The 14261-nt window shown below is 40.9% G+C and overlaps 1 protein-coding gene across 1 annotated transcript; it reads right to left on the reverse strand.

Moving 5' to 3' along the window:
• Positions 1–11062: 11062 nt before the first annotated feature.
• On the reverse strand, positions 11063–13669 carry LOC132559276 (toll-like receptor 4). The gene has a single exon (XM_060223890.1). The coding sequence runs from the start codon at positions 13667–13669 to the stop codon at positions 11063–11065; it is 2607 nt and encodes an 868-aa protein (XP_060079873.1).
• Positions 13670–14261: the final 592 nt, after the last annotated feature.

The following is a 14261-nucleotide window of genomic DNA, read 5'->3' on the forward strand; positions in this document are numbered from 1 at the left end:
CAATATACCACTCGGCTAGAGAGAACTTATCTTTAGCTCTGTAACCATGGTAAATACTAGCCACAATATACCACTCGGCTAGAGAGAACTTATCTTTAGCTCTGTAACCATGGTAAATACTGGCCGCAATATACCACTCGGCTAGAGAGAACTTATCTTTAGCTCTGTTACCATGGTAAATACTAGCCGCAATATACCACTCGGCTAGAGAGAACTTATCTTTAGCTCTGTAACCATGGTAAATACTAGCCACAATATACCACTCGGCTAGAGAGAACTTATCTTTAGCTCTGTAACCATGGTAAATACTAGCCACAATATACCACTCGGCTAGAGAGAACTTCTCTTTAGCTCCGTAACCATGGTAAATACTAGCCACAATATACCATGGTTACCACTCGGCTAGAGAGAACTTCTCTTTAGCTCTGTAACCATGGTAAATACTAGCCACAATATACCGCTCGGCTAGAGAGAACTTCTCTTTAGCTCTGTAACCATGGTAAATACTAGTCACAATATACCACTCGGCTAGAGAGAACTCCTCTTAAGCTCGATTGGTTGAGCATCAGACTAGTAAGCCAGGTGTTTCGGGTTCGATTCATAGCGGAGGTATTGAAATAAATAATGACCTCGGTTACATATGACTGACAATTTTGATTACATTAGAAGTATCGTGTTACATCTGGTTCAGTCAGGTGTCATCCGATAATAATTTGCAGTGGGATTGCATGAGTTAAGCCGATCTTGCTTCACAGCAACCCAAAGACAGCCATGAACGCTCGTTCTGTCATGCTCAGCACATGCGCAATTTCACTATGTGTCTGTTTATCATCACACACGACATGTGGTAATCGATATAGTGTTATGCAGTGAAGTGGTAAATATCTCTGGAGACTGTGCGGGTTTGGTTGTAATAATTGAACATGGAATCATCCCCAACTGAAAGATACCACGTGATTCGGAAAATAGCAATATCCATTATGTTACAAGCAGCATACGTGTTCTTCACATACAACTATATTTCAATTCCAGAAGTGTTGAAGTTCTCTTCAAAAGCAGCGAAAGCACGTTATGTTCGAATGGTGGCCGTAGATAATGATTGTGTGCCTAATAGTGGTATGTGTGATATACCGGAAGCAGTGATGAAGGATGCTTCAACGAAAACCACGTATTGTACAGCAATGAAACGACTTAACCAGTATAGTATACAAAAGCATCACCCGAATAGTGAGAGAACAACTGAACAATGCTTTATAACATTTCCAGAAGATTCTCCAATCACGGATAGGATTGTGTATACTTTAAGATGGCAATTATTCTCTGCGTCGACTGTGCTTTTAGCTATTTTAGATGTGGCCTTGCGAAGGCTATTCACTAAGTCAATCGATCCTATCAATGGTCATGCTGAACATCTCGTGGAGGTCAAGGTCAGAATTTTACACAACACAATGGAACAACTCGTATGTAACGTAATTGGGCAATTGGTATTATGCACTTACTTAACAGAGGAATCCATGAAGATTGTTCCCATTTTAGTATTGCTGTTTGTTATCGGTAGGGTAATATTTAAGCTCGGATACGAACAGTGTCCGTCCAGACGTACGTACGGATTCGCCATCACGTACATTCCAACGTTTATTACATATCTATATTGCACGTGGTGTGCTATGGTACATGGAGGTATTGCGGACAATAGCTAAGTTATATATAGACTCATTCAACCCTTTGACTTTGCTCTGTACCGTTAAATTGATATTTGCTTATACGATGTAATCTACATACCTATTTAAAATATTGGAGAACTTGTATCTAATTAACAAAAACTTCCTTTTTCTCTCGATGCTTCAATTTTTTGCTGTTTTACGAAAAAATAATACTAAACATTTTTCACAGAGGTCATAAAACGGATTAGTCCGGTGGCAGATACCATCAGGCGTGCATCGCGGTCCGTGCAAAGTTTTTTGCTGTTTCTATATCTCTGATATGTGCTCTTTCAAAATCTGTATGATGGCACTCTGTCATCCTTGGACAATCCGAACAACATGCAAATGAAGGCCGCTATGAGTGAATTTTTTTTATCAATTTCTCAGTAACAACAAATGGTATGGAAATCATTTTGCTGTCTAACTCCATGTTTTGAGGGATGAAGAATCAGAATAAGTCATTTCAGTGAAGAACGCACCAATCACTATGGTGAATAGACATATTGAGGCGGCCATTACTGAAAATCTTGTTTTTGTCAATATGTCAATAATTACACGTGGTATCAAAGTAATTTTCGTGTTCATATCTCAGGGGTAAAGCATCGGATTAGGCCATTCCAGTATAGATTACAACTGTATTTTCTGCAAAGAATGGACAATCAACTTGAGTGTGTATGTGACAAGGTGGCACAGTCCAGGGATCTGGCATGATACCTCATTTCAGTGATTTCTTTATATCATGGGAAATCGTGCTGACATTTTTTCAGTCCCATCTCAACCTCATCTTCATCACTGCTCGGCACTAGCCTCAACAACGTTGATGCTTTACATTGAAACACAAGAAGACTAGCAACACCGGTGCCACTTAGCACGAGAAGATCCGAACCAAGGTATTCTAAAAACCTGGAGACCAAAGTTCGGCGGCTAATGCCTTCTCCGCCGTTTGACTGGTATAGGTCGTATAATTCGATGGAATTCCACACTCGCGATGATTCTGCTCTCAGTGCATTGACTGTGGTTTCAAAAGCCACACCCACCTCCTCTTGACTAGATGCTGCTGAAGCTGACTTCACTGACCGAGATGAGCAGAACTTCTTGTAGCAGTCTGTGTGGTATCTTAAATCGGTTACATGCAGATAACTCACTGCCTCAGTCAAACGTGTCTCTACTTCGTGTCCCCAGTTGTCGTTACGAGATCTGCAGATATCTAGAAGTGTTTCCTTATAATTCGTCCTTTTAATATTTGCTGATCAATTACTGAGGCTGACTTGCATCACTCGTGTCGTCAGTAATTACTCAAAGTGGGATACCCGCGGGAAAAAAGGACTCTTGACCTGTTGTGGGCATCCCTTCACGAATCCCTGCACGGATTCTTCGATGATTTGAATTCATGAGAACATTAATTCACCTCAACAGAATGTTGTTCCATTGCGTGGCGTGGTGATTGTGGTGGTGGTGATAGTGTGTCTGTGTGGTGGTGGTAGTGTGTGTGTGGTTGTGGTGATGGTAGTGTGTGTGGTGGTGGTGGTGTGTGTAGTGGTAGTGTGTGTGTGGTGGTGGTGGTAGTATGTGTGTGGTGGTAGTGTGTGTGTGGTGGTAGTGTGTGTGTATGGTGGTCGTGGTGTGTGTGTAGTGGTAGTGTGTGTGGTGGTAGTGTGTGTGGTGGTGGTGGTAGTGTGTGTGTGTGGTGATGGTAGTGTGTGTGTGGTGGTGGTGGTGTGTGTAGTGGTAGTGTGTGTGGTGGTGGTGGTAGTGTGTGTGGTGGTAGTGTGTATGGTGGTGGTGGTAGTGTGTGTGTGTGGTGGTGGTGTGTGGTGTTGGTGGTAGTGTGTGTGTGGTTGTGGTGATGGTGGTAGTGTGTGTGTGGTTGTGGTGATGGTGGTAGTATGTGTGTGGTGGTAGTGTGTGTGGTGGTAGTGTGTGGTGGTGGTGGTAGTATGTGTGTGGTGGTAGTGTGTGTGGTGGTAGTGTGTGTGTGGTGGTAGTGTGTGTGTATGGTGGTGGCAGTGTGTGTGTGTGTGTGGTGGTAGTGTGTGTGTGGTGGTAGTGTGTGTGGTGGTGGTGTGTGTAGTGGTAGTGTGTGTGGTGGTGGTGGTAGTGTGTGTGGTGATAGTGTGTGTGGTGGTGGTGTGTGGTGTTGGTGGTAGTGTGTGTGTGGTTGTGGTGATGGTGGTAGTGTGTGTGTGGTGGTGGTGGTAGTGTGTGTGTGGTTGTGGTGATGGTGGTAGTGTGTGTGTGGTGGTGGTGGTAGTATGTGTGTGGTGGTAGTGTGTGTGGTGGTAGTGTGTGTGTGGTGGTAGTGTGTGTGTATGGTGGTGGCAGTGTGTGTGTGTGGTGGTAGTGTGTGTGTGGTGGTGGTAGTGTGTGTGTGATGGTAGTGTGTGTGGTGGTAGTGTTGGTGGTAGTGTGTGTATGTGGTGGTGGTGGTGGTGGTGTGGTGGTGATAGTGGTGATATGGTTATGGTGGTAGTGTGTGTATGATGGTGGTAGTGGTGGTGGTGGTGGTGGCGGTGGTGGTGGTGGTGGTGGTGGTGGTGGTGGTGGTGTTGTTGTTGTTGGTGGTGGTGGTGGTGGTTGTGATAGTGGTGATATGGTTATGGTGGTAGTGTGTGTATGATGGTGGTAGTGTTGATGGTGGTGGTGGTGGTGGTGGTGGTGGTAGTGTGTGTGGTGGTGGTGGTGGTGGTGGTGATAGTGGTTGTGGTGATGGTTGTTGTGGTAGTGGTAGTGGTGGTGGTGTGTGTGGTGGTGGTGATAGTGGTGGTGGTGATGGTTGTGGTTGTGGTAGTGGTGGTGGTGGAGGTGGTAGTGGTTGTGGTAGTGGTGGTGGTGGTGGTGGTGGTAGTGGTTGTGGTGGTGTGTGTGTTGGTGGTGGATGTGGTGGTGGTTGTTGTAGTGGTAGTGGTTGTTGTGGTGATGGTGGTGGTAGTGGTGGGTGTGGTGTTGGTTATGGTTGTGGTAGTGGTGGTGGTGGTGTTGGTGGTGGTGGTGATGGTGGTGGTGGTGGTGGTGGTGTGTGTGTCGGTGACTAGTGATGGCTGGTTAAATGGTATTTATATATTTCTAGTTGTTTTTATCATGCTATTGGAGGAAGCATATTGTTCAATACACCCACTGACCGTAAGGTATTATTAACGACCGGGTTACTCAGTAAAATTATGAAGTAACGATCAAGTGGTGTAGACCAGAGTTATAACACGGCCAAAGGCGTAAATTACTTCCATTCTGAAAACGATGACGTCAGGGTTAGACAGGGAGTACAAAGAATGACTGTACTTATGCACACTGAAGTCGATGATTGATATAAATGGAATGGAGGATCTATATCAGACGGAAATGTTACATGTTTTTGAATTGTTTAAGCATATACTGTCCGAGGATGACAGATTCCAGCGTATACGTAAAACACAAGAACGCAAAAAGTTTTTCACATTAAAAATGATCAAAATCCAATTTTAAAAAGTCAAGCATTTAAGTATTGATCTAAAAAGGCATTGGTACACTGAAACGCAGCTTTAATAGCAAAGCCTGCTGCTGACTTTTCCATTTATAAATATACACAAATGACCATGGATAATCAAGAGACAATCATTAGATCGAGATAAGCTGGCATTTCGTCTTTGGAAGGATTATATAATACATGGCAGGGTTCCCTTCGTTATTAAGTGAATCGTTTTATTATTCAGAAAATATAATAATGTGTACAAGGTTTTGATGCCGTATTATGAATATAAAAGGACGAAACAGCTGTGTAATTTACTTAGATTCGTTATTTTTAGTACTGTATCTAACTCTTAATTTGTATTGTGAGATCCTGTTCAGTTGTGTCTCTTGTACAATCTTCAAGTGTGGATTTAACATCAGAACCAAGGAATCCTTTTTATTATCATTCTAGGATTAATGACTGTCAATTCTGTTAGATTGTTAGATCTCCTCGTTTGATTAGCTGGTTTGTTGGGATGATGCTTACATTATCAGTCACTCGGTGCACAGCTCGCCCACAGGTATAAGGAGAGACAGAAGAACAAGCTGACGAGGTCATTTGGGCATCTACATTCAGTTGATGTAGCATGTCTTTGCAGTTGAGCGTTATTCACGTAATGGGCGTAAAGTAATTGTAAGAAAGTAAGAAATTATAAGACTGTTTTTTATTGGAATGTGTTGGGATGTTAGCTTTAACAAATTGTGGTGTAAAACATTTCTGATGCTAAAATCATTCACTTCCTTACTTGCAAGATTGTTCAAAAGACACAAAATTTTAATAACTCTGTTCGATACAGTAGAGCCAAACAATAAATTAGACTGATTCAAAAAGCTTTTCCGTCCTACTAGGTTTAGTCCGTGATGCTTAAAGGCCTAACAAATTTAAGCCTAGGAGGCGTTGAAGAAAATCTTGCAAAGTGAAAAAAAGAAAAAACAAAATCCAGACGGTGAGGTGCAGAAGTTCCATAATTAAATAAAATTAGTACATAGATCTAAAATTTTATTACAGTGTCAAGTACATGGTATATTCTGAAGCATGCCACGATTCGAATTAATTTATACGGTATATAGGTTCCGCCAAAGTTTGGGGAATTAAAGTCCACCAGTAGTGTTTACCATCAATTTCACAGACTGTACAAAAGACACGTTTCTGTACTTGAACTTGTTATATATATCATATATAATGTCAACTTATATGTAGTTTCAACGGTTACATTCAGCCATGTACGATTTTCAGTGAATCGGCAATGTAGCTGACGCAGTGGTCAGTGTAAAAGCAATGTAGCTGACGCAGTGGTTAGTGTATCAGCAATGTAGCTGACGCATTGATCAGTGTATCAGCAATGTTGCTGACGCAGTGGTCAGTGTAAAAGCAATGTAGCTGACGCAGTGGTTAGTGTATCAGCAATGTAGCTGACGCAGTGATCAGTGTATCAGCAATGTAACTGACAGTGTTCAGTGTATCAGCAATATATCTGACGCAGTGGTTAGTGTATCAGTAAAGTAGCTGATGCAGTGGTCAGTGTATCAGCCATGTATCTGACGCAGTGGTCAGTGTAAAAGCAATGTAGCTGACGCAGTAATCAGTGTATCAGCAATGTTGCTGACGCAGTGGCCAGTGTATCAGCAATGTAGGTGACAGTGTTCAGTGTATCAGCAATGTATCTGACGCAGTGGTTAGTAGCAATGTAGCTGACTCAGTGTTCAGTGTATCAGCAATGAAGCTGACACAGTGTTTAGATTGTCAGCAATGTATCTGACACAGTGGTCAGTGTATCAGCAATGTATCAGCAATGTAGCTGACACATTGTTTAGGTTGTCAGCAATGTATCTGACACAGTGGTCAGTGTATCAGCAATGTAGCTGACGCACTGGTCAGTGTATCAGCAATGTAGTTGACGCAGTGGTCAGTGTATCAGCAATGTAGCTGACACAGTGGTCAGTGTATCAGTAATGTATTTGACGCAGTGTTCAGTGTATCAGCAATGTAGCTGACTCAGTGGTTAGTGTATCAGCAATGTATTTGACGCAGTGATCAGTGTTTCAGCAATGTAGCTGACAGTGTTCAGTGTATCAGCAATGTATCTGACGCAGTGGTTAGTAGCAATGTAGCTGACTCAGTGGTCAGTGTAAAAGCAATGTAGCTGACTCATTGGTCAGTGTATCAGCAATGTAGCTGACTCATTGGTCAGTGTATCAGCAATGTATCTGACAGTGTTCAGTGTATCAGCATTTCAGCTGACGCAGTGGTTAGTATATCAGGAATGTAGCTGACTCAGTGGTTAGTAGCAATGTATCTGATGCAGTGGTCAGTGTATCAGCAATGTAACTGACAGTGTTCAGTGTATCAGCAATATATCTGACGCAGTGTTCAGTGTATCAGCAATGTATCTGATGCAGTGGTCAGTGTATCAGCAATGTATCTGACGCAGTGGTCAGTGTATCAGCAATGTAGCTGACTCAGTGGTTAGTAGCAATGTAGCTGACGCAGTGGTCAGTGTATCAGCAATGTAACTGACAGTGTTCAGTGTATCAGCAATATATCTGACGCAGTGGTTAGTGTATCAGTAAAGTAGCTGACGCAGTGGTCAGTGTATCAGCCATGTAGCTGACGCAGTGGTCAGTGTAAAAGCAATGTAGCTGACGCAGTGATCAGTGTATCAGCAATGTATCTGACGCAGTGGTTATTGTATCAGCAATGTAGCTGACGCAGTGGTTAGTAGCAATGTAGCTGACTCAGTGTTCAGTGTATTAGCAATGAAGCTGACATAGTGTTTAGGTTGTCAGCAATGTATCTGTCACAGTGGTCAGTGTATCAGCAATGTGGCTGACGCAGTGGTCAGTGTATCAGCAATGTAACTGACACAGTGGTCAGTGTATCAGTAATGTATTTGACGCAGTGTTCAGTGTATCAGCAATGTAGCTGACGCAGTGTTCAGTGTATCAGCAATGTAGCTGACGCAGTGGTCAGTGTATCAGCAATGTAGCTGACGCAGTGGTCAGTGTATCAGCAATGTAGTTGACGCAGTGGTCAGTGTATCAGCAATGTATCTGACGCAGTGGTTAGTGTATCAGCAATGTATCTGACGCAGTGTTCAGTGTATCAGCAATGTAGCTGACGCAGTGGTCAGTGTAACATCAATGTAGCTGACGCAGTGGTCAGTGTATCAGCAATGTAGTTGACGCAGTGGTCAGTGTATCAGCAATGTATCTGACACAGTGGTTAGTGTATCAGCAATGTATCTGACGAAGTGTTCAGTGTATCAGCAATACACCTGATACAGTGGTCAGTGTATCAGTAATGTATTTGCCTCAGTGGTCAGTGTATCAGCAATGTAGGTGACAGTGTTCAGTGTATCAGCAATGTAGTTGACGCAGTGGTCAGTGTATCAGCAATGTATCTGACGCAGTGGTTAGTGTATCAGCAATGTATCTGACGCAGTGTTCAGTGTATCAGCAATGTAGCTGACGCAGTGGTCAGTGTATCAGCAATGTAGCTGACGCAGTGGTCAGTGTATCAGCAATGTAGCTGACGCAGTGGTTAGTGTATCAGCAATGTAGTTGACGCAGTGGTCAGTGTATCAGCAATGTATCTGACACAGTGGTTAGTGTATCAGCAATGTATCTGACGCAGTGTTCAGTGTATCAGCAATACACCTGATACAGTGGTCAGTGTATCAGTAATGTATTTGCCTCAGTGTTCAGTGTATCAGCAATGAAGCTGACATAGTGTTTAGATTGTCAGCAATGTATCTGACACAGTGGTCAGTGTATCAGCAATGTAGCTGACGCAGTGGTCAGTGTATCAGCAATGTAGCTGACACAGTGGTCAGTGTATCAGTAATGTATTTGCCTCAGTGGTCAGTGTATCAGCAATGTAGCTGACTCATTGGTCAGTGTATCAGCAATGTAGCTGACTCATTGGTCAGTGTATCAGCAATGTAGCTGACAGTGTTCAGTGTATCAGCATTTCAGCTGACGCAGTGGTTAGTATATCAGGAATGTAGCTGACTCAGTGGTTAGTAGCAATGTATCTGATGCAGTGGTCAGTGTATCAGCAATGTATCTGACGCAGTGGTCGGTGTATCAGCAATGTAGCTGACGCAGTGGTTAGTAGCAATGTAGCTGACTCAGTGTTCAGTGTATCAGCAATGAAGCTGACATAGTGTTTAGATTGTCAGCAATGTATCTGACACAGTGGTCAGTGTATCAGCAATGTAGCTGACGCAGTGGTCAGTGTATCAGCAATGTAGCTGACACAGTGTTTAGGTTGTCAGCAATGTATCTGACACAGTGGTCAGTGTATCAGCAATGTAGCTGACGCAGTGGTCAGTGTATCAACAATGTAGCTGACACAGTGGTCAGTGTATCAGTAATGTATTTGACGCAGTGTTCAGTGTATCAGCAATGTATTTGCCTCAGTGGTCAGTGTATCAGCAATGTAGCTGACAATGTAGTCGATTGGAGGCAAGTCAGGATACCAATATACCACGTTAACGATCTGTTGATGTAGACCCAACAACACCAGAAGTATGAGGATGTGCGTTGTCCGGCTTCAAAATAATTTAGCCAGGATAGCACAAACTGGTCAAGCTGGCTTCCATTCTCACCAAAGTGGTCCTTCCATGAATGCATTGTGATGTCACCACAAATCGCAATTGTCCCTACACCATAAGCATTTCTGCCCTCTAGATAAATAAAATCTTACCGAAGTATCACAGTCCAAAGTCCTTGTCACCTTATTGTTTCACTATTGGTAAAGCTTGCATCCGAACGATGTGATTAACGATAGAGACTCTCGTTCTGCTTCTCCGGTTGTGTCTCTTTCTCCTGTGTGTCTCCTTCTCTCTCTACCCCCCTCCCCCCCTTCCTCCCCCCTTCTCTCTCTCTCTCTCTCTGTGTGTGTGACTCTCTGTCTGTCTGTCTGTGACTCTTTCTCTCCCTCTCTCTCTCTCTCTTTCTCTCTCCCCCCCCCTCTCTCTCTCTCTCCCTCTCTCTCTCTTTCTCTCTCCCCCCCCCCCCCTCTCTCTCTCTCTCTCTCTCTCTATCTCTCTCTATCGGCCTGCTCTTAACATTAACTAAGTTTATGACTATTTACTGCTTCAGGTACGAAATCTAATGTTCTGTCGTATATCCCAACTGATGGTTAATATTTTGAGTTGATGTAATCTCTTTGAATATCTGAAAATATTTTGAGTATACAGCAGGTTATCCTCCATTTCACTCGACGGCCCTTACATATAACTATCGGTGTGATAATTACACTAATTACCGTCCCTGATCTGTAAAGGTGTACTGTGAGAGAACGTTCAATCTGGCTGATATAGTTACATCACGGAGATTGCACTTTGTAAAATGACTATCATTTGAAGTGCAATCTTGCTAGCCGGTTTTGCGTTGTACATGAATGCTATACTTTTATCAACTATTTTTACTTCTTATCTATTACCGATTTTAATCATTCATTGAAAAAAGTGAAACAATTTACATCTTGAAAACAACAAAAGAAAAACTATGTAAACTTCTAAAACAGAAACTGACCGGTTCATTATCCTATTATGGTTTTAATATTGAACACCTATTGAGTTTTCTGATATTGAGGTGCCCTTAAGCATTCCCATCTCATATTGTGTGACACTGACTTTGGCGATGAACGTGAAGACATAGACAAACAAATAGCAGAGAGTAAATTTGATTTAATATACAAGGTAGAATAAATCCCACGAATGAAACTTGCCCTCAAGTGCTTGGCTTACATTTATGCTTAGTACATTGTATTTATCCTGACCCAAAATCGGATGGCAAGGACAATTATTTTAATGTTACTCCCAAGAATAATGTATGTGTAGCTTATCTATTGAGCATATTAGGCATTATCATAATGTAGTCGTTAAATGTGGAGAAATGGCTGTTGTTAGTTTATCCCAGAAAACAACCTTGCCATGTTCGTCGTCTTCGGGATATTCGATGTAACAGTCACTGTCTATCAAATCCAGCAACATGAACGGCAATTCTTTGGTTGGAATTTCTCCATAAAACACCAATAACAGAACAGAGTCACCTCCCCTGGAATAAATACTCTCCATTCGCGCCATGTTGAATTCGTACATGCACCAGTATGACTTAAGATATGCTTGAGACAGTAAGACCACGGTTTTCCGACTTTGGTGAATAGCGTTGGTGATGTTTTGGGCTATTTCCTGCCCGGGTATAAAATCACGTTGATGAAGACAAAGTTGCAAGCCTTGTTTTTCTTCCAGGTTGGGTACCACCTCACCTCTTACAAAACAGAAATCGTCCGAACAATATGAGATAAACGCGTCAAATACGTAATTGTCGTCGTCCTCTGCATGGGCGACTGTTGAATAGCCTTTATATCGTGTCTTTGCCATGTAAAACAGGTAACGGAGTTTCCATCTGTACCGATATATAATACCAGAAATAGTCAGTGATAAACACAACAAAACCATGGAAGCAAACACTGCTATGATAGCGATATAACTGTCACATGACTTACTCAGTTCAATCAGGATTCCGTCTAAGTCAGTAAATGACGCCTGTGTTCCATTAGTAAATACACAATCGTATCCATGGAAATTTACAAAAAGGGCTTTGTTTTCGGCTATCCATTTCAGGAACTCTAATTCCATACAGGAACAGTCCATTGTGTTTCCTACCAAATTAACCGTCACATTGTTGACCTTTAAGCGTCCTATCTGGTCCTGCTGGCTCTCTTTGATTGTTCGTAGTTTGTTGTGTCTCAAGTCAATATATGTCAGATATCTCATTTCTGACAAATCTAAACTGAACTCACTTAACGCATTATTACTAAGGTTTAATATCTGAAGTGTGTATTGATGCCGTAACAGACGACTTGGTAAAGAATAGATATGATTTGTAGATAAATCTAGAATTTCTAAATTTGTAAAATTCTTGAATATTCTTCCATCATGATCTGTACTTAGCACATCTCCTAATAAATTGTTTTGAATGAATAAAGTCTTGACATTGTTATCGAATGGAAAAAAATAATCTGACATGTAACTACAATAATTATGAGACAAATCTAAATATTTGATATGCTTTAAATTGTTCAATGGTCCTCTCCACGAATGAAATAAATTATTACTTAGATCTAAAATCTCTAAATTATTTTTTTCAAAATCAATTAAACCAATTTCGAAATTCATTGCATTGTTACTGTAATAAAGTTTTCTTAAGGATAAAGGAAAAGAAAATTTTGTTATAATTTCAGTATTGTGTTTTAAATTCCGTAGAGGATTTCTGTTACAGCTAAGTAATTCAGTAGATAAAGCGAATGTTATGGCGTCTTGAGGTGGCGGCGGGGCGCGCCAATCGTTACAATCACTACTTCCGGTCTCTAAGTTATGCGGACTTCCTTGATGATCGGCGTGAACAACTTCTATATTAGGTATTTCAGACATAAGTTCTATATAGTAAATCCCGAAAGATAAGTTATTATCTGATACGGATAAGAATTTAAGACTTTTTGGGAATTTCCTTGCAACTCCGGTTTCCAAAATAGCTATCCTATTGCTTTCCACGTACAGATGTGTGAGATTTGTGTTATGGAGGTGGTCCATGTCACCTGTATGGATAACAGTGCTAGGCCCAAAGGTGCAATGCAAGCGACTTATGTCTAGGACGCGAATAGATGTGTATTGCATATCATTTGTGATATTCGCAAGTACTCGGAATGTTAAGCATTCGTTAGACGAGATATTGAGAGTGTGAAGTGATTTCAAACCACGAAATGTTGCTAGTTCAATTGTGTGAATATTGCATTCGGAAATATCCAAATACACGATATTAGGAACATTTTTAAAGAAATCGGATCTAAATGTTCTGATGTTGCAGATCCCTGCTTCTCCAGATAAATCCAATATTTTCAACTTGGTCAATAATTTAAAGCTTTCATCGAAACCTAACAAATCTACTCCATCTAAGAGCAACGTTTCCAAGTTTCTCAATTTAGCAATGCTGATTGGAAATCTTAAGTTTCTTGGTGTATATTTCATGTTATTTTGTTTGATATTCAGACATACCAAACTTGTCATTCCCTGAAAAACCGAGTCGGAAAACACAGATTTGGTATACGGTAGGAAATTATCATTTAAATATAAATATTTCAATTTTTTCATATCCTTAAAAGGGAATGGACTGATGAATGAGCCTAACTTGTTTCCTGATAAGTCTAAATATGTAGCAGATTTTGGGAGTCCTTCTCCGGAAAGGTTTCTAATTATGTTTCCTTGTAAGTATACTACCGACACGCTATGATGAAATCGTGGAACAAATTCGATATTCTGATAGGAACAGTCGGCCACATAATTGTGGTCACTGTCAACATAACAACGACACATGTTCTCTGATGAACAGTTGGTAGATAGGTTTGTGAAATTGCTGAGACGTTGAAGCTGATTGGCCATGGTAAAATCACGTGGAATATCCGATCCATCCATGTTGGTGTCTTCACCATGAACGCCAAGTGTGTTTAACCACCAGATAAAAAAGATAGTCCCTGGAATAAGATGATGTGAGGTCATTTTAGATTATTAATATTCTACAGATGATGTGAGGTCATTTTAGATTATTAATATTCTACAGATGATGTGAGGTCATTTTAGATTATTAATATTCTACAGATAATGTGAGGTCATTTTAGATTATTAATATTCTACAGATGATGTGAGGTCATTTTAGATTATTAATATTCTACAGATGAGGTGAGTTCATTTTAGATTATTAATATTCTACAGATGATGTGAGGTCATTTTAGATTATTAATATTCTACAGATGATGTGAGGTCATTTTAGATTATTAATATTCTACAGATGATGTGAGGTCATTTTAGATTATTAATATTCTACAGATGATGTGAGGTCATTTTAGATTATTAATATTCTACAGATGATGTGAGGTCATTTTAGATTATTAATATTCTACAGATGATGTGAGGTCATTTTAGATTATTAATATTCTACAGATGATGTGAGGTCATTTTAGATTATTAATATTCTACAGATGATGTGAGGTCATTTTAGATTATTAAT

Source organism: Ylistrum balloti, unplaced genomic scaffold (assembly GCF_031769215.1).
Source record: "Ylistrum balloti isolate Yb309-2 unplaced genomic scaffold, AGI_CSIRO_Ybal_v1 Utg370882, whole genome shotgun sequence".
Lineage (NCBI taxonomy): Eukaryota > Metazoa > Mollusca > Bivalvia > Pectinida > Pectinidae > Ylistrum > Ylistrum balloti.

Excerpts from the sequence above, each read along its gene's own strand:
- LOC132559276 (XM_060223890.1), bottom strand. The coding sequence starts at position 13,669 with ATGGATGGATCGGATATTCCACGTGATTTTACCATGGCCAATCAGCTT.